The sequence below is a fragment of the Barbatula barbatula genome (assembly GCF_947034865.1).
Source record: "Barbatula barbatula genome assembly, chromosome: 9".
Classification (NCBI taxonomy): domain Eukaryota; kingdom Metazoa; phylum Chordata; class Actinopteri; order Cypriniformes; family Nemacheilidae; genus Barbatula; species Barbatula barbatula.
In genome coordinates this window covers 15,495,463-15,520,445 of record NC_136772.1, presented here as the reverse complement: position 1 = coordinate 15,520,445, position 24,983 = coordinate 15,495,463, and the positions used below count along the sequence as shown (strand labels likewise).

At 39.5% G+C, this 24,983-nt stretch overlaps 1 protein-coding gene across 1 annotated transcript; it reads right to left on the bottom strand.

Annotated features, from left to right (window-relative positions):
• Positions 1-397: 397 nt before the first annotated feature.
• wnt6b (wingless-type MMTV integration site family, member 6b) lies at positions 398-24,299 on the bottom strand. Its single transcript, XM_079463651.1, has 4 exons — positions 23,704-24,299; positions 17,618-17,838; positions 4,696-5,000; positions 398-2,426 (listed from the first exon to the last, which is right to left on the bottom strand). Exons 1-4 carry the CDS (start codon positions 23,781-23,783, stop codon positions 1,965-1,967), a joined length of 1,068 nt encoding a protein of 355 aa, XP_079319777.1. The 5' UTR covers positions 23,784-24,299; the 3' UTR covers positions 398-1,964.
• Positions 24,300-24,983: the final 684 nt, after the last annotated feature.

The window sequence follows — 24,983 nt, the reverse complement described above, 5'->3', positions numbered from 1 at the left end:
GATTTGTTTAAAGTCAATGACAGAAAAGTCTGACATAATCTTCATTAGGCTGTCTGTATAAATATCTCAGCTTGAAATTGGATCATGTATCCTAGTCAAAACTTCATGTGCGAGTAATTACATTCAGTTGTCATTCAGGAAAACAGCAAAACTATTGAAAGATTATTTTAAAGTGAAATGTTGCCAAACTGTGTTTATCAAAACAAAATGTGTAAAGATGAATCAAGTACACAACAATAGTAGCCTGCTAAGTGTAATCTCCCTTTTTTTAAAACATGTTTATCAATTAAATCATTCGTTTGACAATTTAAAACCTGTTTAGTTTTTTTATCAGATGCATACTGGTATTTTGTAATATAAAATTAGAAACAGAAACAATACATTTGTGTTTTTTATTGAGTAATGAGCAGCTGTAAGTAAGACTTCTCAATTCCAGTCTGTTGACTTTTTAAAATCTAAATTAACTTAAATATGAATTAATGCAAGATGACTTTATAAACAGTTGATTTGGTGGGAAGTTCACATTTTCACTTTACATAAAGTTTGAAACAGTCCAAAGATAAATACAACCCTGTTTTTTTAAGTAACACTTTACTGGATAAGCCGTTACTTTTCAATCTCATGTACATTCTTTTTATTACGCTCCTTTTACAAACGCATGTGAATGGTGTTTCTCTGTTGCCTGTGACTCACAAGATAGATGATACCATCCAAATGTATTTTCCAAAAAATGCAATACATTCCACACAAAGGAAGGGGTGTTTGAGATTAACACTTGATGAAAGTCTCATGGCTGCCCCTCATAAAGTGAAACTGCATTCTTTATATCTGTTTCCTGATTTTATTATCTATACAGACTGCAAACACACTGTAATGCATTTGTGTGACACTGAATATATTAAACAAGATGATAAAAAGTCCTGAAATGGCCTCTTTATAAACAAGCAGGGTTTTGATGACAGATACCACAGAATCAATATCACAGTATATGTTAACCCTCCAGAAACACAGCAATATTCCATGTGATAAAACAATGTAAATTCACTTGTAGACCTCAGTGATGAATATGGTAAATGATCTGTTGTGTTGAGCATTGTTAGCATAATAAAAGGCATTTCAGAGCATATACAATATGCAAGAACTCTTTAATCTAAGAACAAGCAACCAAAACTGAAACAAACCACTAACATTTTTTTTACTCGAGAGGGAACAAGAGTGGTATCAGTAAAAGTGCATCAAAGCCCTTTAGATTAAATATATGACAAACATAGATACATAAAGGCTACTTTATGTTGTTTCTCCTGCATTTGCTTCTGTACCTTTGAAACTACAGAGTTGAAGAGTAAAAGTGTTACTCTTTCTGTTTAAAGTTCTCACGTTCAAAGTGCTTTCGATAGCAAACGACAGGACATTAGTCAATTCGCTAAAAGTAGTCATAAAATGCTTATAAATAAGAGTCTTCGTTTTTTTTATCCAGAAGACGTCCATTATTTCAGAGCGCTAAAAATGCTTTGCTTAATGTTTCTGTCCTTTTAGACAGTACGGAGAAAACACAACATTTGCCATTGCACACGTAGAAATCATGTTACTGTGCTTCTCTTATTTATTTTCGAGACAGAAGAGGCTTCATGCAAAGAGTGTGTTCCCCCTAAAAGTGGATATAACCACTTATAGCAATCAACTGAGAAAATATATAAGGCTGATCTAAAAGAAAACTGATACACAAAGCCTACTTCACTTTGGAAATGTCTCGTCTCTACAGTCGAAGAACCCCAAGTGGTTCAACATATTCAGACGCTCGCAAAATCTTTTCTAAAGCCTCCGGGTTCGAAGTGTGTATGCATGTGCGATATAATCTAGAGTCAATATAGAGTCAACCTAGATTTCCAAGAATATTGTTTGTTTCAGTGTTCAAGCACAACTTCCACAAGATTTTTGGACTTCTCTGGAACAAGGGCTTTGGGTTAGTGACACAAACTCAGTTCCTTCCTGACCGAGCACTTTTTACACTGCACTACACAACACCAGTGGAAACGGCAGAGACAGTTTTCCTCCAGAACCACCATTTCTTCCCGGTGACCCCTCTCGCAACAGAGGAGGTCACATCCGCTTACGTCCAGAGCCGTGCTGTTGCACATTCGGCCCCGTGTGCCCAGGGACCCAGTCTTTCTGTTGGGCAGGCAGAAGTCCGGAGACTCTGCCGAGTAGATGAGATCCTGCTTGTCCGGAGGTTTGATGTTTTGACCCACTGGGATGAGGGTCTTACCGTCATTACCACCCATCACTTTGGAGGCCCCGTTGAAGCGTTCGAGCAGTCGGTCACCCACCTCACGGAAGTGAGGCATTTTCTTCCAGCAGGTCCGTAGAGTGCAAGAGCCAGAAAGCCCGTGACACTTGCACTCAGTTCTCATATAATTCTTCACCGCCTGCAGTTCAAGACACAAAGATAGTCGAGTGAGATAAAAGGAGAAGCTATTTAAAAGGAATTTACCCTCACCTTTTCCCTCCCTCACTTCTCTGTAGCCTCCGGCTACCCGAAAGCCAATACATGAGCATGAAAACATTCAGAGATTGGTACAGTTCTATACCTGTTTGAATTTACATCTGATAATAACACTAGCTTTAATATTTTTTCCTCTTTAATTCCAGTCACTGCAGGGGCATTTCAAAAGATTTGCTTATTTACATAATCATTGCATGAGAAAAATCAAGTATCTGTCAAACCTTAATGGCAATTTACCTGTTACTGACCCTATGCTTACAAAACCTGAGGCTATGAGGCAGTGACCTCGAAGAGCTATTGACACAGTGGGAATAGATAATGTGAGGATTTGTAACTTTCTTCTGGTGATTTCTTGAGGGGAACCATCTAAAGGCTAAAGAATAACAATACAATAAAACAAAAACGAATATAAAGAATAGAAGTCGCATATGATTCAAAACATGTGTAGCACTTCATAGATTTTCACTGTGAGTAAGTATTTTAATGTTGATAAAATTTACACATTTTATAGATGAGGTAACATACTCAGTTTCTGCAAATCTCATATTAATCTACCTATACCTATAGAGTAGTATTGCAAACTGTGTATCTTCAAAGAGTATTTAGTTTGATCAAATTTATAAAAGACAGCTGTACGATTATATCCGGAAAAAGACGAGCTCCTGGAGCGTGCAGGAGGGGCGGAACTACAGCAGGAGCACACAATACATCATTGGATTATCCCTGCATAACTGTTGATTAAGTTTGTGTTGTTTACATTATGCAAATACACGCCGATTGCCAACAAAACACAAACGTGACTTAGTTTGACTCCTTTTGGCATCTGTTAGCGCTAGGACATCTATCAGTTTCAAACAATCTCCAAATCCAGCGTTATATCAACCGTTTATATAACATTCATCAGTGAATGTAGTGAGCAAAACAAACACAGTTAAACTTCCACCAGCCGAGTGAAGTGGCATTGATGGCCTTACTCTTTCTCATGCTGGATGATGCATGGGCGTGCTTTTCTGGGAGAATTGTCCAATAAAGTGACTAAGAACAATTGTTACGAAACGGGAAGCCATGTTAAATCTGAAACCTGTACGAACCCTGGCGGAGGGAATCGAGCACAGAAATATTACGTCATACGTTCAACTAGTTTTTTCAAAGCCAGCGTGTTTGACAGTGTAAATAAGTCAGAATGTATGAAATAGCATGTTACATCCGCTTTAACTATGAGTCTAGTCAGTCAATAAGGAGAATGAGGTAAGATTCAGAGAGTGGTGATGATGTTTGAAAACCAGTCTCAACTTAGTCTACTGTGTTCTCCAGCCACTGCCAAATATAATTTCATAACATATCCAAGCTCAACCATGCACTGTCTTTTGAAGTGCACCATCTGCTCATTTGAGCTTGACTATCTCTGAAAGTTTGTACAGGCAAAACAGCACACGAATGTGCTTGAAACATCCATGCATTGATGCAAAAAAGATCCATCTACCGTGATATCTCATAAGGAACATGAAAAAACAATCATCCATTGCAGACCTGCATTGGAACATGAGGGCAAAATGGACATTTCAAGCCAACATGATCATATTATTTGAATGATGCATGTCTTGTTCTGAATGAGTTATTTAATATATAGAAAAAAGATATGCTTTAATCAAAATCTTTGCGCTTTTTTCTTGGTTTACATGTTAACTTATAGCTAAAAAGCTGTTTAGAACATTGATATTTGTAGCAAACTGCTTTCTGTTATGTAATACAATACATTTTCAAAGGTAAAATAAAATCGTGTATATTGTTTCATTCAGAATTAAAATGATTTGCAAACTATGCTTTTTACTAAATGTTATCATACTACACATCACACATATTTGTTTTGATGTATTTGGTGATTCGATTTTCTTATCATAAAATAGGTCATAATTTGTCATTCGTGTAGAATACTCATTGGGGCCTTGGAATTATAAGGTTCTATCAACATTCTAAGCAGGTTTAAGATATTGAGCTTCAAAGATTTTGCATTTCATTTGACTACTGTATAAGCCCTTTTTGTTTTCTAAAATAAATTGTCAAAAAATAAGAATAGGAATGAGAATAAAAATAGACTACATGAATAATAAATTTTTGACAAAAATGTCAGACCTTATAATTCCAAGGCAACGTCATAGCTTTATGCATGAAGACAACACAAAATACCATACCAATCGTCCAGCTTCATTATTGTGAAGATCTATCAGTGTGCGAATGTCGCTCTTGCCCTTCCTTCGCCTGGTGTCCATGAACTGCTTGGATTTCTCGTAGCCAAACTCCACGTCATCCCCGCAGCCCCCCCACTCCCACTTCACCCCTTCCGTCGGGCCGATACTGCCTAAACGGGGTGGTGGCCCTCTGGTCCGCGTGGCCTCGCAGCCGCACTGCAGCAGCTCCCCCATGCTGCAGGCCTGGGTAACAGCATGCGTCACGCCCGCTGCAGTGATGGCGTACACAAACGCTGTCTCTCGGATGTCTGTGAAGGCACACACACAAACACTAGTGACATCAAAGAAAAAGCCTCCAACTGATGACAACCAGACTGGGTTATACTGGACTCTGATAATAAAGGCACTTAAGATATCTCCCAGCTGCATGGGCTATTTCTGTGGAGAGGTACACAGCTCACCCACGACCAGAGAACTTCTGCGTTGAGCCATATGAAATCTCACAAAGCAGATACAAACAATAAAATGCAGGCAATTATACACTAACTGCAGCTTTTCTGTCCCTGGGGTGGTACCCTATGTTCACTTTTGTACCTTAACAGGTATACAAATAATACATGTTATACATTTTGGGGTACATTATTGTACCACAAAGAGTTATTATGTACCTTTAAAGGTAGAGTAAAGTAGTTTGTACTCCTAACATTTAAATGGTACACAATAGGTCCATATTGGGTCCTTCGGGTAGAAACATGTACACATTAAGGTACAACTTTAACTTGGTCTGTTGAAAGATGAGAACGGGGTGAGTGGTAGAGTTTTAATAGTTAAACATGAAAAGATGGCTAAATGCAGCAGGAGGAAGGGTGCTTGAGGAGGTAAGTAACAGGATTGATTTGCTGGGTTATGGGGACAATGAATCTAGGACTTAACTTGCGGCATGGTAATTTGAGCCGGATGTCTTTCGTGGAGAGCAACACCACCTGTCCAGGTTGTTACTGCGGGCTCTCCTTCCGTCTAGCAGCGGCCTAGATCTTCTGACGTCTGAGGATGATGGTGAGCGTCGTCCCAGGCTCTCTCGCTTTCCCGGAACCAGTAGTTGATGGCGCGTACCTCAGACAGTTCCCCTGACAAGGGAAACAGGGGTGGCTGGTAGCTGAGTACGCACTGGAAGGGGGTAAACTCGGAGGCAGGCTGACGAAGGGAGTTTTGAGCGTACTCCGCCCAGCAGAGGAACTGGCTCCAGGATTCCCGGTGGTCATGGCAGAACATCTGAATGAACCTCCTGATCACCTGGATTTGTCTTTCCATCTGTCCATTCGACTTTCAGGTGGTATCCTTCAGGTGGTAACAAACTCACAGTCACACCCAGAAGAGTAAAAAATGCGTGCCATACCTGTGAAATAAACTGGGGTCCCAGTAAGAGACAATGTCCTTGGGGATGCAGTAGTACCGGAATACATTTTGTAACAGCAGTTCTGCATATTCCATTGCTGTGGGGAGACCTTTGAGAGGGATTAGGCAGCATGACTTAGAAAATATATCTACCATGATAAATTTACATGTATTACCAAAGGATGGAGAGGATGGAGCTTTCCTTCGGGGAGGTGCCTGGAGCTCTTGGAGATGGCACCGCTCTACAGGCCACTGACAAACCGCCTCACGTCCGCTGCAATTTCGGACCACCAGAAGCTCTCCTTGAGAAGCGATAGGGTTCAATTGGCCCCTGGTTAGCCAGTACCCAGTGAACTGAATTGATAATGTTGGTTCGTTCCGTGCATGGTTCATACATGCGATCCGGAGGGCACCCTGGCAGTCGGTTATTGGGGGTATTGGTGGAGGTAATAACATCACTGAAGGTCCAATGGATGGGGTTCATGAAGAGGGCACTGGTGGAGGTAATGGCGTCACTGAAGTTCCAATGGATGGGGTCTACGAAGAGAGATTCTGGGAGGACTGGTTGATCAGATGGGTTCTCTTCCTGGGGAGTAAACATACGTGAGAGAGCATCAGCATGAGAATTCTTGCTACCTGGGCAGTATGAGATCTGGAAGTGGAACTGGATTAAGTACATGGCCCAGCGGACTTGGCGAGGGTAAAGGTGTTCGGCTTTCTTGAGGAATTGCAGGCTTTTGTTATCCGTGTAAGTAAGAAAGGGATGTTGTGCGCCCACCAGCCAATGACTCCAATCCTCCAGTGCAAGATTGAAAATGAGCAGTTCTCTGTTGCGGATATCATAATTATTTTCCACTGGGGTGAGTTTATGGGAGTAGAAGGCGCATGGATGGAGTAACAGGGGATCTCCCGGCTGCTGTGAGAGCACCACTCCTACCCCGAAAGAGTAGGTGTCTACCTCGACAATAAAGTGTCAGGAGCGATGGGTCAGGATGCCTGATTAGCAGTGCTGAGGAGAACTTCTTGGTCAAGCTGGTCGAAGGCGTTGGAGGCCAAGGGAGACCAGGACAGGGATTTTGGTTTTTTGTGGAGGAGGTTTATGGACTATGGAGCTGAAGTTCTTTAGGAAGCATCTGTAAAAGATGGCGAAACCCAGGAAGCGTTGAAGAACGAAAGAACGAACGAAGTCCGTCCGTGCAAAATCTGCAAACCAAAACTGCCTACATGATCAGCTTGGCCAAGCCTTTCACCAACAGAAATCCCGACCCGTTTAAAAAGAACTTTAAAAGTAACAGATAGCGTATGTGAATGATAACAATAGCCTGAATTATACTTTATGATTTTTTTGTGACAGGCCAACATGCTTTGATAACGCTTTACAACTAGGTTCCATTTCTAAACATTGGTTAGCTAACATAAACTAATAATGGGTAATAGTTCTACAGCATTTATTCATCTTAATAGTTAATTTCAACGGATTTAATAAATATTTAAATCCATTTAAAATATTTACAGTTGCATTTGTTAACATTTATCAATGAACGAATATGAATAAACAACTAGATTTTTATTAGGTTACAAATGAATAAATGCTGTAAAAAGAGATTTAAAAAAAAAATTCTCGTTTCACCTTAGCAGACAGCAAACACTGAGACAATTACACGTTTAGGACTGTGTCATAGATTGATACCTGAAACTCATATGTAGGTCTGTGTGGTGACATGTTATTTTTAAATAACAAGGCACACTGGAGTTGTAAGAGTTTATACAAAAAATCACTTAATTTTAAGTTATTTATGTCTCATCATTTCATTACTTCCTTTATGTTCTTCTTGCATGGTAAAATACTTTTCTTGGGTATTGTATCGAAGTAAAACAATTGGTATTATGACAACTCCAGTTGCGAGTATTGGCCAGTTGTGTATGGCTGCCACATTCTCCTCGTCCATGGTTATGCCTTCTTTGAAGATATTGTAACCGAGGAATTGAATGGTGGCTTGATGAAAACTGCATTTTTCAGCTTTGAGGTACAGGTGCAGCTCTCGCAGGTGTTCTAAGACCTCCGCAATGTGGCGCTGATGACCATGGGGATTAGAAAAGTAGATCAGAATATTATCAATGTATACAAGGATTTGGAACACAGAACGAGCATTAATCAGTTTATATGGCATCAAAAGGTATTCAAAATGGCCTGTGGGGGTCACAAAAGCCATCTTCCACTCATCGTCCATCTTTATACGCACCAGATTGTAAGCGCTGCAGAGGTCCAACTTGGTGAAGATGCACGCACCTCTTAGCTGTTGTAGTGCTGCTGGGACAAGGGGAAGCGGATAGCGAAATTTAAAAGTTATTTTGTTGAGTCCTCGATAGTCAATACAAGCTTGATGCGGCCGAGCACCAAAAGGGATGGATGTATCATTGCTTGAGGGCTTCGGTGATGTACTCCTCCATGGCCTTCTGTTTGGAGATCGACAGAGGATAGATCTTTCCATGGGGCACTGGCTCATCGATCGTGCAGTCCCATGGTCTATGTGGAGATAGCTGGGTCGCCCAAGCTGGACAGAAGAGTTCTTGGAATGAGCTGTAACACTCTTTTTCTGAAGGACGTTCGACGGATGTGGAGTACATTTAGACACAAAGGTTTCTGAGTGTGGATCTTACGGAGAGACGGGAAACAGGAGGATAGGCACTGACGACCACACTTGAGGATTTCCCTGGAGATCCACATGGTTTCAGGTTGATTCAGAATAAGCCATGGACGACCCAGGATGACTTCGGTAGCTAGGGTGTGAAACTTCAGAGCATAATCATAAACTGACAGATTTCCTTGTGGTAATTTATAACGTTGTTCACTTAAGGCAGAATCCGGGAGTGAAGATGGTGACTGGAGTTGAGGATGACGGGACCAGAAGAAGACTCTGATGAAGACAGAAGAAGGCAAAGGAGACGGAAGAGGAAGACGATCCGGCTGAAGACTTTCAGTGAGGGACTATCCAGGTCGGTAACAATGGTATCACACATTTGAGTCTGTATACGCAAGCGAAAGACGATGAAGAGTGTTGTCAGAGTGATGAGCGGGGTAATGAGAGGCAGGTGATTAGAACTCTGTCGAGTGAGAGAGTGGTGTAGGTGTGGTGAGAGAGCCTGGCCTCTCCATCACAACAACATGTTTTGTGTCGTATACCCATAAATGTGCAAAAATTAACCTTTAAAAGTACCATCCCAGCGACGGAAAACGTAGAGTTTTTTAACTTTTACGTTTTTTGTAAATAATGACCAAAATTAGAGTAAGTATAAAAGTATAATACTTATATTAAATTAAATTACACTTTCTGTACTTTGAAGATTTACTTCTAACAGTGGTTCTGTTTGTTGAAGGGCTATTCACACCGGGAACAATAAATAGAGTATATAGATAAATATAACAATAACTATATTAGCATCCACATGAAAAGATGATAATGTTGTGTATTGCAGTTTCACTTTTAAAAGAATGATGCCTTTAAATAAGAATGCATCATGATCGATTGTCAATGTTTTATTAGCAAGAAAAAAAAACGCTTTGAACGTGATCCCAACAATATCGTTCCTCTGTGTTAAAATTGTTATAGTTGTGCACTATATTCCAAAAGTAACAACAAATTTTACAGTTACAGTATCGTTCTTGGTGTGTCTTTACACTTTGTGCAAACTGTACAGCATGTTTGTAACAAATGCCACACTGGCAGCTGAATTATATGTGCCTTAAATATATGACACTAGGAATGTAAGAAAGTTAATAATCCACAAATGAAAAATGAGGAAAATCAACACAAAGTTTTAACAATTGCTTAAGACATAAATTTTCCAAATCAGATTAGATCATAAACCATTGAAATCGGCTGAGAAATGTAAACAGTATTCATATTCGCCTTTTATTCAGAGAAACCAAACCTCCCCAACCCCCATGTTCTGGATCTCCACAATATGGCAGGCGCATTGACATATCACAGCAACCGGGAAAATGTTGTTTAATGCAGCGCCTATGATACCAAATACCTGGTTGTAGAGAACTGAAAAGAATGACTTTTGTCCTGCATAAACGCTGGATGCGGCGAGCGTGCAGTCACTCCCGAACTCAGCGCCAATTCTATATCGTATGATTCGGTGAATGGGTTTCATTAAACCCATTGAAATTGAATCAGAGCTCTGCAAGAGCGACACACGCAAAAACACACACATACTGAGATATTAATCCCAGCTGTCCCTTCATACACTCACTGACTTCTTCATGCTGTGAAATTGTGTGTGTGCATGTTGTTGTGTTCCTTCGACTGTGTGTGGGCGTGTGTTCTGGGTATGTCTGACAGCACACCTATAGCTTTTTGGTGCACAGAATTACAACAATCTGAATAAACAGAATGCTGTTTGTTGCACAATCCAAACAAGTACTCTCATGAGGAGAAACAGCCTCCTCTGTGACATACAAGCAGATCCTCAGATTCTATGGATACAGATAAAAAATACAAACTTCATGACCCCAACATAAAGCTCTCTGTTCACTGCTGGTATGAGTTGCCGTTATTGTTGTGCATTATCAGTATCTGGTTTCTGTTCAGGACGCCATGAACAACCTGTGTACTGCAATAACCGATGTTATTGTCAGATCACTAAGGATATTTACGTTGTATGCAGGCAGATGCACAGAAGAAAATGTTCCTCGAAAAATAGAAACAAATGAGATGATTGCTCTAATACATTAAGGAGCGGACATGGATTAGCATAAACTAGGACAAGGTCTTAGTTAAATTAGGATATTTAAATTAAAGATATTTAAAAAAAACATCTTGAGACAAAATAATTGCACGGATATATTTTAAGATATGCCAGTGCAAGTTGTTTCGATCAAGACAACCCTTACATTTAAATTAGTGTGAGACTAGGCTTAAAGGGGTGGAGCAACAGTGTGTTATGCATTCTGACTTCTTACAATGTTAAACGTGCTGTCTTCTCATGCTGAACATGGTCAACTTGTCAAAAAACGAGTTAGACATATTGTGTAATATTTCTGTGCTCAATACACTCCCCCAGTGTTCGTACAGGTTTCGGAAAGTTTTTTTTCAAACATAAAAGATTATTACGTAACAACTTTCCTTAGTCCCTTATTGGAAAAATCATGCGGCACGCCCACGCATCAACCATGGAGAGTGGGAGAAGGAACATGCGCACAAGTCACTTTCACTTGTGTGCAGGAGAGAGAGAGCACTATTTTCGCGAAGTTCAGCTGTGTTGTATTTAAGCTGCTTTCGGGTGATGAATGTTATATAAACGGTGGATATAACGCTGGATTTGGAGTTCGTTTGAAACTGATCAGATGTCAAACTTTGTCCCAGCGCAAAAAGATTCTGGATATGAACCCCACGCGGTAAGTGAAACTGATGTCTGTGTTTTCTAGGCAATGTGTGTGCACATGCTTTAGTTACGCAAATCCTACCCCCACACCTGTCGCATGTTTCCGAAAATAATCGTACAGCTGTATCTGCATTTTATAAATGTGATCAAACTAAAGACTCGGTGGATATTTGAAGGGTGCGATATGAGTAAATACTCAAGATCAACATGAGATTTGTTATGACCGCTTTAAGACCTGTCCGGGAAACCCCCCCAAAGAGTAAACGGCCGTTCACATTATAATGATAACTATAACGATAACTATAAAAAAATACATTTTAAAAATCGTTCTTAATTCAGGAGAATAGCGGGGTTCACACCAAAAATTTAACAATAAAGATACAGAGAATGATATCGGTGGGATCACTTTCAGAAAAAGAATTTACCAGCTGATGAACAATAAAACATACTTTCAGACAGATTTTGGCAGATAATGTTTGACTATTAGCGATATTAAAGAACTGTAGTGGTCGGAAAGCGGTGTGTTTACGGCAGGATTTTATATCAATGTAACGCTTATGAGCATCCAGCCTTTGCTGTCATAGCCTTTTTGGAGAAACGATGTGCGGGAATGAAAACTAAAGCATTGGTCATCTACATTCATTTTAGTGACTGAGAACACTGCAGCACGCAGGCTTAAAATAAATATAATGTTATTGTTATTGTGCACTGGTGTGGGCGCAAATATAGTTATAGTTACAGTTATCATTATAGTTATTGTTACAATGTAAATGGTCCTTTTCAATAGAGGTGTAAAATAGACTTGGCGAATCTGAGCTCAACTTGTGATGTTGTCTTTTCCATCTCTTTTTCACATGAGAAATATATGAGATGCAAGATACTCAAAGGAACAGTTCACACAAAAATAAAATTTCTGCCATCTTTTACTTACCCTCAAGATGTTCCTAATCTGTATACATTTCTGTGTATACCAAAGAACCAAACAGTTCTTCGCCACCATTGACTACTATAGTACAATTGTAGTCAAAAGTGCCCAGAACCAGCAGTGTAGCCACGACAGGGCCTGAGGGGACCTAAGCCCCATCATTTACATGTACGGCCCCCTCAGATTTCTGATTGCTTAAAATAAGAATAAAGGATTTGTTGATTTGTTACTCTGATTGATCGACCAATCAGTGCTCCCCGCTGTTTTCCAAATTATTGGTTTAATTATGTCATGTGTTGTGCGAAGCATCTTTTGCTCCAAGAGTATAATTTATACGCTGCAATGGCGGGTGCACAATATTCATTTTTTTTTAAATTACAAAAAATAGAAATGCTAAAGATAACAACTACAGGCTATTCAAAATATCTCATCTGTGATTTTGTTTCCTAGGGTAAAGCCTCATCGATTGCAAAAATGTCTTTATTTAGACATTTAAGCCAAACTTATATTGTGTAAATGTGTAATTAAATTAGATAGCTAAATCTACAAGGCTTTTTCATGTCACAAAATGTTAAATATAATCATCAAAATAATAGAATCACATTAAGATGCTTTCTGGTTGTGGATGTTAGAAACATTCATAGATAATGTAACAAACTACACCTGTTGTTCAGATGTTAGGACACTTGTGTGAATCTAAAAGTACTTGTGTTCCACTACATCCCTTGAATGACTAAGAAAAGACTAGTTCTGTAAAAAGCTCAAGGATGATTTTGTCACCCATCCATACATTTTATGAATTGTATGTGCCAAAGTGTGTCAAAAAGTGTATATACTTATTATGGTATGTAATGGCTGCAAAATAATGAATCCTATCTTCATTTACTCCTCAACAGTTCTAACCAGGTGTGTGGCAGCTGGTTAGGATGTGGTGCCAAAGAAATGTAATTATTAAGCGAGCTGCATACCGTTTTAAGGACACCTGTTAAAAACCAAGTAGGACCTATCATGATAGGACACTATTTAGTAAACAATGTAATGTCCCACATTTGAACTACAGCACAGACTAAATTGGCAGATTCAGATCCATGGTAATCTAATCCAATACGTTCATGAAACAGAGGCTGTCATGACAGACGGAGGGTAAACAATTATCTTGATTTCACCTCCCTCTCTTATTTTTTCCTCCGAGACACAAATTCCAAACAAATTTTGTTCAACTGTCTGTGTCCGGGCCTGCCTGGGAAAGAGAGCAAGAACTTAATGCCAGAAGGGGCTTCTGTGAGAATAAGCTAATACATTTTTTTAATACTCAATCTTTGAGTCAATGAAGCATGGGGCTGCAGGATGGAAAGAGACAAGAAGGCAGGGGCCCTCCAGCACTGACGGGCGGGACATTTTTTGATTTATTTATTTTGCCACCATATGCTGTCTGCATGCAGAGATGGTTGAGGCAATCTCTGACTCCACAGATCTTGTTGCATACCTGGGATCCACTTTTGTCGACCGGAGGCAACAGCAGAGAATCAAACACCGATGCTAATGATAGAATTTCGAGATATTCTTAAATATGGACAATGGAGTTCCTCTTGTGTTTACTATTAAGGCGGGGCTGACTGGCCCTTTAAACGATAACACATACTTAAACTGTTCTTCATGCTGAGTACACTGGCCTCTGACCTGTTCCAACAGTGGGAGATAGAACATTCTGGAACAGCACTAAAGAGTGCAGTGTGCTTTCTTCACGTAATACTTGCAGCACGTACGTTAGGGGCATAAAACGGGATTAACTAGATTAAAATAAATGCGCGTAGACTCTTAACGCTTGAAAAAATGGTTTGCCTCCAGGCTTGGAGATGTATTGTAGCATTGTGTTATCTGACACAGGCTCACCATTTTGTCTTTGTATCTCTGACTCGATCTCTCTCTATCTCTTTCCATCAAAGGCACACACTCTTACACTCCGAGTTCAAATGTGAGTTCACCATCGCTACGACCAGAATACTGAAGATACCAAACACATCTGCTGAACAAATGGCTGAAGTGAAGAAACAAGAACGTTATTTCTGATGGTAACTAAAGATAAACCTCAGGGGTCTGTCGTATGCTTGTGAATACGCAAATTGTGAATTTATTACAAAATTAGCAATGTTATTATGATCATATTGAAGTTGTTCTGGACCTGTTGACATCAGTTACCCTGTAAATTGAATTTTAATCTGTGCATGAGTGCAGCATTGTTCAAAACTAGGCTATAGGTAATAGGTAAAGAACAGCATATTAAGATGTTTCTCCTAAAACTGCTTAGAATAAAATTCACGTCAAAAAATTCACGTGCTTAGCATTACTCAATATCTTATTAAATCTGAGAGCCGCCTAAGGTATTGTTTAGATTTCCTCTGAAACGCTACAGGAGACGTACGGTGTAAAAACGTGCAAAAAAGTTAAATTACAGAAAAGATTTGAATGCTTCAAAGTTAAAATCAAAATGGTATGTCTGCCAAATAAATAAATTTAAAAAACTGGGTGTAAAATACAATTTTACTTTAACTTTAAAAAGTATTTTACTGGTGTCCTAGCTTAAGAAATATTACTCTTGTCTCTTTCTCTGTAGGAAAATAAAGGAAAAGCAACACATTAGTCTCAATTTGCTTTCCACAACATCTCATTGTCTATGAGAATAAATATTGAATGTATTGTGATTGAGAGTAATGTGATTTTACTTATCATTCTAATACTCGAACCCCGAGGGAGATGTGAGCAGACAATACACCATCACAAGACACTGATTGACGCAAAAGGTCTCGACACCACAAATAATGGAGCTCATTCCTGAGGCTACAGGTCAAGTTACGCACACACGGCATCCTTGTCATTTCTGTGTGTTCTAATTGAAAAAGCGCATTGTCTCTGAGCAGTTTTAACGCCTTCATTACAACCTCAAAGATGCGTATAAGCAGCCACCAGCATTTCCAGCAAATTCTGGCATTCGAAGGCCACTCCCTTGGGCCAAAAAAACAATCTCTGGTTTACATGTTTGAATAGAGGAAGAAATAGCCCCCAGTTATTCAGCAAAGGAAGAAATATGTGAGACACTCTTTGCAACCCTGCTGCACGGTGCAGGAAGGGAACCTGCCTTTGCACGGCTCTCAGTCCTGACACGTGGTCATTAGAGTCGAAAGTCACCGTAATTGTGGTAAACGTTCAAAAACAGAAGAGCACTTAAGCCTCACCTATAGACACACAGGAATTTATGATTAATTTCGATTTTGCAAGGCAGTCTCCAGCGCTCAGTCTGAGATAGATCTATGCAGACTGAGGAATCATGTTGCAATCCGTGTGTGAACACGTCCACACTGGAGGCCAAATCATGAACTCAGCTTCAGACATGGGTATGACAAGCCTGCATCTCTCTACATCCCTATGATATGGGAACATTTGGAGACGAAGGAATTTAGGCAAAACATTTCACTGACCATCTGAGTCACAGGATGGGAAGCCAAAATAGTGCCCTCTTCTGGTGACCAATGAATGCTGAATGAAACCAATCAAACCGTGTTTAGAACTGTACAGTTAAGGTGGACAACAAGCAGAATACAAAATTCACTTCTAAAATAGTCTTATGTACAGGCAGTCGGTTGTTTTCGCAGAAATGAGCCCCGGCAGTGTGATCAGGACCCGACGCGAAGCATATCCGCTTCTTTGAGGTTGCGACATGAGAAAAGAACGGGACATAAAATGTGAATTTGAAATAGTTTATTAGCAAATTTTTACCGAATGCAGACCTTCCGCGAGGGATAGCCGTTTAGTTTCGGTTTTAAAGTAAGAAACGACGTTCAAACGCCACGAACAGGTGAATTGGTTTACACATTTGTAAATATAATGTCATATATGTTATTAAAAGACATATTTATAATTCATTTTTGTGTAATATTAAACTGCCCCTGTTAAAATTATTTGCAAAGAACACTCCTTGGAATGTCGCGACTGGCCAATCAGAATCAACCATTCAAATGAGCTGTGTAATAAATACTGTATATAGTAATTTATTATACAAGTAAATAGAGAATTACAATATATTAAACTCAAGATCTGGACTGTGTTTGTTGATTGGTCTGGCTAGTGGCTAATAATATAATATATTAAGGCAAGTTATACTATTTTATATTTTACCGTATAATAATTGTATTAAATAAACAATTTGTTGAATGGGTCATGTAATATTGTCGGATTTAAGTTCAGCCAAGTAACAGTTCTTCTACTGGTAAACCAAAATAAGACTGGCTAGACATAGGCTACTTTAAACTTGCTAGCTAATCTATTCTACTTGTTCTTTCTTTAGCTTGTTATCAGAAATAATGTAAATGGACTATTCCTGCGGATATGTACCAAAAGTTAAGTTTTGGGCCACAAAAGCGTGCATGCTCGGTAACTTTCATGTTGTTTCTTTGAAACCATCTATACAGGTGTACTGTACATAGTACGATGTGCCAATTGGTTGTTGGGGTATGTGTCCCGCCCCTCTGCAGTGTGATTGGACGGCTACATGAAAAGTGAGATTGGCTAGCTGAGTTTGTTCCCCAAATTCAATATTTTTAAGCTCTCATTGCCCAGACAAATATTCTGACTATCAGCGTGAAATGCGGACAAAAATGCCAGTTGCTGGAGTATTTTAAAAGTGTGGCATTTCCTTATGAAAGAATTTATCCGACTCTTTGGGTAGTTTGTCAGATCTTTTGAAGACAATGTTTACAAAACATAAGATAATGAAAGTTATTTAAGCACCAAGACCACTGTTGTGGGCTACAATAATGACCTCTGCTGAACAAGTTTTCAGATGTGGGGGGAGGAGGGCTAAGAGAAGAGCCTAATAATTGTAGACGCTACATTAGTTTATTACTCTTCAAAGGACTGAAAAATGTGACAGATCAATGATTACTCATAGCAATTTTGGGGATCATTTTTAGAGAGCAATTTAACACAGAGGAAGGCCACTGAGGTAAAAAAGTCAGTCTCGCATACAACAGCTGTCCTTGTTCTCTCTTCAACTTGGATCAGACAGGTTGAAATGAGGGCACAGGTCTCCAGGTCTGAAGGCCAAAGTTCATGCCCTCAGAGAGACATTGATGACCCATAATCGAGACAAAGATTGATTAAGTTTGGAGAGGGACTTGAGACAGTGGATTCTTTTACTCCATGAGGACAAAGACTCACCTTGCTGGAGGATTTTGCCAAAGTACTTGTTCTGGCTGGTACAGTTCCAGCGTCGAAAGCGAAACTGGTATTGACATTCTCGCACGCCCAGCTTTGCACCCTTGGCAACTTCGTTAACTATCTCCGGCTGGGTCTGGCATAGCTCGGCCTGCTTGCCCGCCAGGCGTTTTGTCTTTCTGCAGATGCTGTTTGGATCCATGACCAACGGACTCCCCACTGCCCTAAAAGAGACAAAATGAAATGTTTCATCAGATGACTCGTTTGAACTGCGCAAGGTATGTGAAGATAAAGTGTGGTTATCTTCGGCATGTAAACCACTTTAGGTAATGTAAATCATTGTAAATTTTATGTTCCCTCTTTTTAACGTGAGGTTCATTTTAAGGTCTAAGCAGATGCTCGTTCATTTAAGCCTTTCCCCGGTTTTAAGCGAACACATTGTTTCTAGCAGATGACAAAGAAAATATACAGAAAAAAAGACAAGTACTTGAGTCAGGCACACTATAATGTTAGGGGTAATCGTATTACCGCTTTGAACATAAACAGATAACTTATAAAGAAAAAGCTGCATCTTAATTGCTGGGTTTCATCAATAGCGATGACAGACGTGTGTTTACACTTGAATAAATTGTTTATTTCAACTGCTAATGGGAGAGGAGGCCTCGGGTCCAGAGCGTGGCCCACATTGCCAGAGCTTCCTGTGACAGTCGCTATGACGTAATGTGAGAAAGCCACAATCCTTGGGTTCTTTCTTTTTAATAACTCTGACTGTATCGAAGTGGAGTTCAGCGGCCGTGATCCGTGCAGCTGAAGTCGGTTTTTATCATTACGTGGCCGTCTGGGGGAGCAGATCTCTGTGAGAATACCTCATTGCTTTTCATTCACCCCTGTCAAGGCTAATCTTTCAGACTAATAACATTCATCTGCCGTGCGAGTTTGTTTTAAAAAGTCAAACCAACGCTCTTGCCAGTCGCCTTCCATGGCGGTCTGATAAGAAATACGAGAGGGGAGATAACAGCATTTACAACTGATACATCCCATCTTGATAGGCCTAATATTTCATTTGCATACATCCGTTCAAAGGAGGTTTTAAGATGGGGGGCAGCGCGAGTGTGTTTTGGTGTGTAATGTGCTTGTACGTATGTGCTAAAGGAGATGTGGGATTGATTTCACTTCCACATTGCAGGATGGCCTATCCTATAGTAAATGACTTGCAGGGGCAGATACGTTTAACAATTAGTAAGTTGATGCTAAACACCTATTATGTATTTTATGCATACATCCTGATTCTGTATCTTTATAATGGATCCTTTATAACCGTCAAATACCTCTTTTACTTTAGATTCTCTTCTGGGATGGACTGGACTAATAAATCACACCAAGAGGTGTTCTATTGTAGTAGTTCTTTTAAATAAAAACTTATACATGTACAAATGAGAAATTTCCCCTTTGTAATTCTGAAAATAGAATTTTTCTAACAGAGGTCTAATATTTGTAATATTTACTAATATCGTCCTTGCACTTAATCTTTCGATTTGAGATATATTGAAAAGTATAATGAAATTTTGTTTTTGTAAAACGTGAATTTAAATGTTCAAGTTTGTTTTGTAACAATATGCAGTAATGTTATATTAATAATGGAAACGTGAAATATATGATGTTAGGTTCACTTGCAGAAAACCTACAAGTACACTTGCAGTTAACCTAACAAACCAGTAATTTACTAAGCATATACCTTAAAGTGTATTTTCATGAGCTAAAAAGGAGCTACAAGTAGTGAACTTGTAAACAATCAGTATACCTATAAGTTGTAGCATAATTGCAATACAAGCAAAAATGTAGTTGTTACAACTGTAACACTAAAAGTACAAAAGTTTACTCTACAAACTAGAAAGTGGGTTAATTAAGTGCCAAGAAGTACAGAAATAATACACTATAATAAGTATAATTACAAGTACAGTATGACACCAATATTAGTATATTTATATAAAGTACACTTTAAATATACTTGAATTACATATAATAAATAAATAACTGGAAGTATACTTTTTGTAAGGGAAATATTGAAGGGGTCAGGAGGAATAATGCAATTAATCATAGTTGTGATAGTTGTGAGTTTGTGACATCTTCAACAAACTAGGTATTAATTTGTTTGCAAAAGTAGTAGTGTGCAAAAATTATGCCCTGTGTGATACAACTAGAGTATGTCTTCCGCAGTGTATCTACTATTGTAGATAATATAGGTCACCATGACAATATATATTTTTTTCTCCTTTAAGTATTGAATTTGGTTTCGAAAAGTGGCCCACAGGTTGACCAGATTATCAGTAACAAAGATTGTTATGGTTTCCATGGTGACAGGGAGCGATGCAATACACCTTGTTGATGCTACTTTTAGTACCTCATACAGATATAGATTCACATACACCCACATAATTAAGATGTGCAGATACAAAGTTCAACAGCTGGCCAGCTTCTCTGAGGAACTGTATCTGATTATCAGACCTTTGGGTTTCTCACTGCCAGTTCTCAAATAATAGAACCACATTTTTCAAAAGGAGGTGTAGACTCATAAAAATGCAGACACCGCTGGAAGGACTCCCTCTTTCCAAGTTTCACTTTTAAAAGGGTTGAGACCAAGCACTGGATTTTGCTGTAAAGGAAAGCATGAATATCACAAAAGTGGCCCTAAGATGGATATGTGGACATATTGTGGTTTGGGTGATATAGAGATGAAAGTATTTGTCTGCGTCTGATCAACCATTGTTTTCTTAATCAAAACCAGCCATGACCTGGGCCAAAGACATAACAACAGACAAAGACACATGCTCGCTGAGAGAGTCGATCTTGATGTGATGCTGACTATTCTAACATCACTTTTGCCATTTCTAATGAAAATTATTCATGTTGGATTTTCGCTAGGGAACACCGATCCTAGGTCAGTCCATAAGGGCGATATCTAACAGGGCAGTTGCACAAAGAAAGAGACAACACACCCTTTTCAACCATCATCCACGTGGCTTCATTCAAAGCCACTCTTTCCTCCGCCTTTATCTGGTGAGACTCTTCGATGTGATAAGCGAGAGATGGGGCCTAATCATAACATAGTAAAGGATGTACCCAACTCATGCAATCAGGAATATCCAAAAACACAGCCACACCGTGATGTATGAGCGAGATAATATAGACGGGAACAGGGGGAAACTGTGATTAAGAGAAGTTATCCAAATAATCAGTGCGAACATACATGCACATTTATCTTTTTTTTATGTCCCCCGGAGACCTCAGGTTACATTATGAATTGCACGGTTACAGATAAGTCTCTTGTTTTCTTTTTCACTTTGTGAAAGAGCGAAATTCATCCCTACTTAATCCCTCAAGTATGCTGGATATGAAGTCAATCACGACAGGGCTGGAACTGCACAGAGTGGCTCGGGTTCACTTCTGTGGTGCGTGGCGCCGTGCCATGGCACAATCTCCTCTTGGAGTGCAGCACTAAATCAAGCGAGTGAACCTCAGAGGTCCACAACTCCATTGCGACGACGCTGTCTGTCACATGCAGATGGAGCCACGAGAGGCACAGAACTGGAAAACGCAAGTGAAACCTCTCGCTGAACGTCTGGAGCGAGGTGGACTCAGACACACGCTTGTAGGTGAAACGCAGTAAGCATGACCAGACCAGCCAAAAGGCTGTCATCCAATAGTTATCTGATCCATCTCTCAAGGCCTCTTGATTGGATATCTCTCCATTCTCCAAATGAGATTCACTTCTCCCAGACTCTGTGTGAACATCTGACATTGTGTAGTCTGGGATATATTACATGGGTTGGATTAATATAGACAGCCAGCCTGATCTCATGGGAATTCGTAACTATTTTACGAGGTGGTTAATTTGTATGAATTTGTATGATGTGAATTGTACAAAAACTTACAATTAATAGAAAAAGCTATACTGACTCCCCAAACCCCACCCCTAAACCTAACCATCACTGGCGTGAAAGCAATTCATGCTTTAACATACATACGAATTAGCCACCTTGTAAAATAGTTACAATTTGCCTCCAGATGTGTTGAGACATCTGTAAATGAAAATGGCAGGGGTGCAAAAACACACCACACTGTACATTGTATAAGTGTTAAAATATGTAATTGTTACCCAAGGTTTCCATGTGACCTGATCTTTAAAGATCTCATAGGGTTTACAAAATCATTGCCTCCCAGCATTGCTCATTTTAGAAGCCTAGATTATTCGACACACCCACTTCAGGTCATGGAGTACTTTGCTAAATCAGGTGTGTTAAATAAGACAGACATCAAAATGTGCAACACTAAAGTGGCTTCGGGAATGCTTTAAAAACGACTGGTGTTGCATAATGTGGGTTAATTTAAGCATATTAAACAATACAGTGTTTTTAAAGAGCGCACCCAAAAATGTTAATTCTGTCATGATTAACTTACCCTCTTGTCATTTCAAAGAATGTTGGTAGGCGAACAACATACACTTAAATTGTAAGTACACAAAACCAATGCAAGTCAACGGATACCACCGTTGTTTGGTTATCACCATTCCTGTAAATATCTTTTGTGTTCTGCAGAAGAAAGAAAGTCCTACAGATTTGAAATGACAAGAGGTAAATAATCACAGCTTTCATTTTTGGGTGAACTTTTCATTTAACCTGGAAGTACAATTTATAGATTACCTGGTCAAATGTAACAGTAAAGATATAGAATCACACAAACCATTGCACACACTGTACACAAACAACATATTGGCAGTTTTGCAGGTGCGATTTCACATCAATGCACAGAGGTGCATAAGATGTCATTTAAATGCAAACATGTCAAGTTTATACAGTTTTGATTAAAAAGGAAATGAGAGCTGCCTAAAGTGGACAGGTCCCACACAGAAGCAAACATGAAAGAGAGGATATGGCGCGTGTACAGGCACACCTGTCCGACAGACCGCTGGCGGGCTGCCAGCACATGACCCCAAAGACTGGCTTCCTCAAGTACTCAGCTCTCAGCCGTGAATCAGAGCACAATCAGACTCCTGAGAGCTAGTTTATCTGCATCTGTTTCATCTCCTCTCAGCCTCACCATGTGAATGGCACGCTGTCCGTCTGTCAGAGACCCCCGGCACATCCCAGCACCAGACGAGAGGTTTGCGATGGCATTCGCCATGCCCCAAAGAAAGCATCATTGTCTTTTGACTTTTTTATACTTCCAGGTGTATCGGCTTGGGTATGTGTGCTCATGGAGAGCTTTGGGAACAGCAGCACGCCTGACCTTTATGTGGATACAAATGAGGGGGAGATTTGGAAATGGGAGAGGGTAAACAAGCCCCTTGTTAAAGGTAATTTGGCTTTAATTGGATTGCCTCTGTTTATCAAGCAATCTAGTGGCTGTCAAACTCGCACATTTCAGAGTGTTAAGCAAAGAAGTGGTTTATGATGACACCCACAGCCCCGAGGTCCACCTCAAATTCCAACTCCGACCCCCAATGTCGCTACCTCTGAAACAGACTGCAACTTAACCCTTAGTAAACATTTCATAATGAAATCTATTACTGAGAAATTAATAGAACAAGAATTATAATCACTGTTATGGTATTACAATTTGTTAGACATACCAGCACAGATTACAAACTGAGTGTTTTTTTAGGTTTCATTTAGGTTCCTTTAAACCCCTTTTGTAAGCATGTTCTCTAATTGTTCTACATTCTCAGAAGTATACAATTGTTCCTGTAAATAACCATTTTATAATTTTATTTTAGTGATAAGTGAAACGAAATAACCATTGTTTAACTATACATATATATCATAAGTCTTTTTTATTTTTTGCAGTAAAACCATAACCATAATGTAACTATGGACTCCTTAAAAAAATCAGTTTACCAATGGTATTTCTGGTAACGTTAATCGTTACTACCATTTTATTATAATAAAACCATGTTTAATTTTCCTAAAAGGGCTCATTAGTATCAGATTGTTATTGTTTATTTGGGGAGATCTCCCTGTCTAATCACAAAAAGTGCATCACACACGCACCCTCTCACCCCGATCGAGCTTTAAACACGAGATATTACTTACCACCACAGCCCGATAATGTTGACAGGACACAGTAGAATAAAGAAGAGCGCAAGCTGCGTTCTGGAAAGTGGGATAGCCATTGTAAGATGCCTTTCAACGTAAAAAATACGTAGTCTTGATGCTGAGCTTGTCCACGTTTGACAGAACCTTGTCCTGTGAACGACTTTAGAAATGTCTTTGAAGGTTCGGCACTCCTAAATAATGCGCTTTCGCGAAGCGCATAATTTAGTGAGATCGAGCGCAAAATCCCCTTGGAGTGTAGTCGGCAGCTTCGATCTTACTTCTTCGAGCTCTTCATCCACCAAGAAACAGATAACGCGTTAAACAATCCAATAACGCGGTGATTTCAATCTGGGAGAAGCGCAATTATCCCGAGGTTGATGGAATGCGGTCAGACCTCTTGAGCTACTAAAAAGCCACAACTGTGTAAAAATTTAGCCTTTGGAATGCAAAATATTCACTTTTTCATTTGAACTACAAACTGTTGATCTGAGTGCCATGTGTTGAACCTGTGCGCGCGCTCCCTGGCTTGTGCGAGTGCTCATCCTGATCCACACAGGTAGACGTCTGGAAGGTACTTCATGCTGCCTTCAGCTGGGGACCTTCTTCTCCTGGTGTAAGATACACAGAGCTCATCACCCACTCAATGACGCCGCCCGGGGCTTGAGTCAGGAACCTGGTCACACAGGAATAAAGGTTATAATTTACCGGTTCTAGAGGATCAGGTAGTTCACAGCCCGCCGTGAATGATATTGTTTAATGCTAAAGCGGGTTATTTGTGAGAATTGTCTGTTTGTAGAACCTGCTCAGATATAGAGAGGTGAGAAGTGAATGAATTTGCACAAGTAATGCAATTGAACAGCCATACTAGCTCCCTCTCATAAATATATAAAGTTACCAAAAAGAAAAAAAACTTTTAATCCAAGCTCCACAATCACAATGAATGTTTTATTGTCTAACCAGGATGCTTGAAAAAAATCAAATATCCTACAAATAAAAACTGTAATATAATGAAAAATACAGTTCAAGAAGCTTATGGAGCATTGTTTTAAAATGTTTTCTTCCATTCTTTTGGAGAACATTTTGGATACCTTTTTCATTTAGAACTGTTAGTTTGTAATTTTACACATGCCCCGCGGTTTGTTTTTCTTATTTTATTTCTTTGTTTACAAAGAGGTCACCGGTTTGACATTGTTAAGTGCTGTACATGTGTTGCTACAATATGTTCATGCAACACATATCTGTCCAGTTATACAGCCCAGATTGACTTAACAATGTGG

Excerpts from the sequence above, each read along its gene's own strand:
- wnt6b (XM_079463651.1), bottom strand. The coding sequence starts at position 23,783 with ATGGCTATCCCACTTTCCAGAACGCAGCTTGCGCTCTTCTTTATTCTA. Across the intron at positions 17,839-23,703 it reads AACATTATCGGGCTGTGGTG|GGCAGTGGGGAGTCCGTTGG; the intron begins GTAAGTAATATC and ends TGTCTCTTTTAG. Across the intron at positions 2,427-4,695 it reads ATAATGAAGCTGGACGATTG|GCGGTGAAGAATTATATGAG; the intron begins GTATGGTATTTT and ends CTTGAACTGCAG.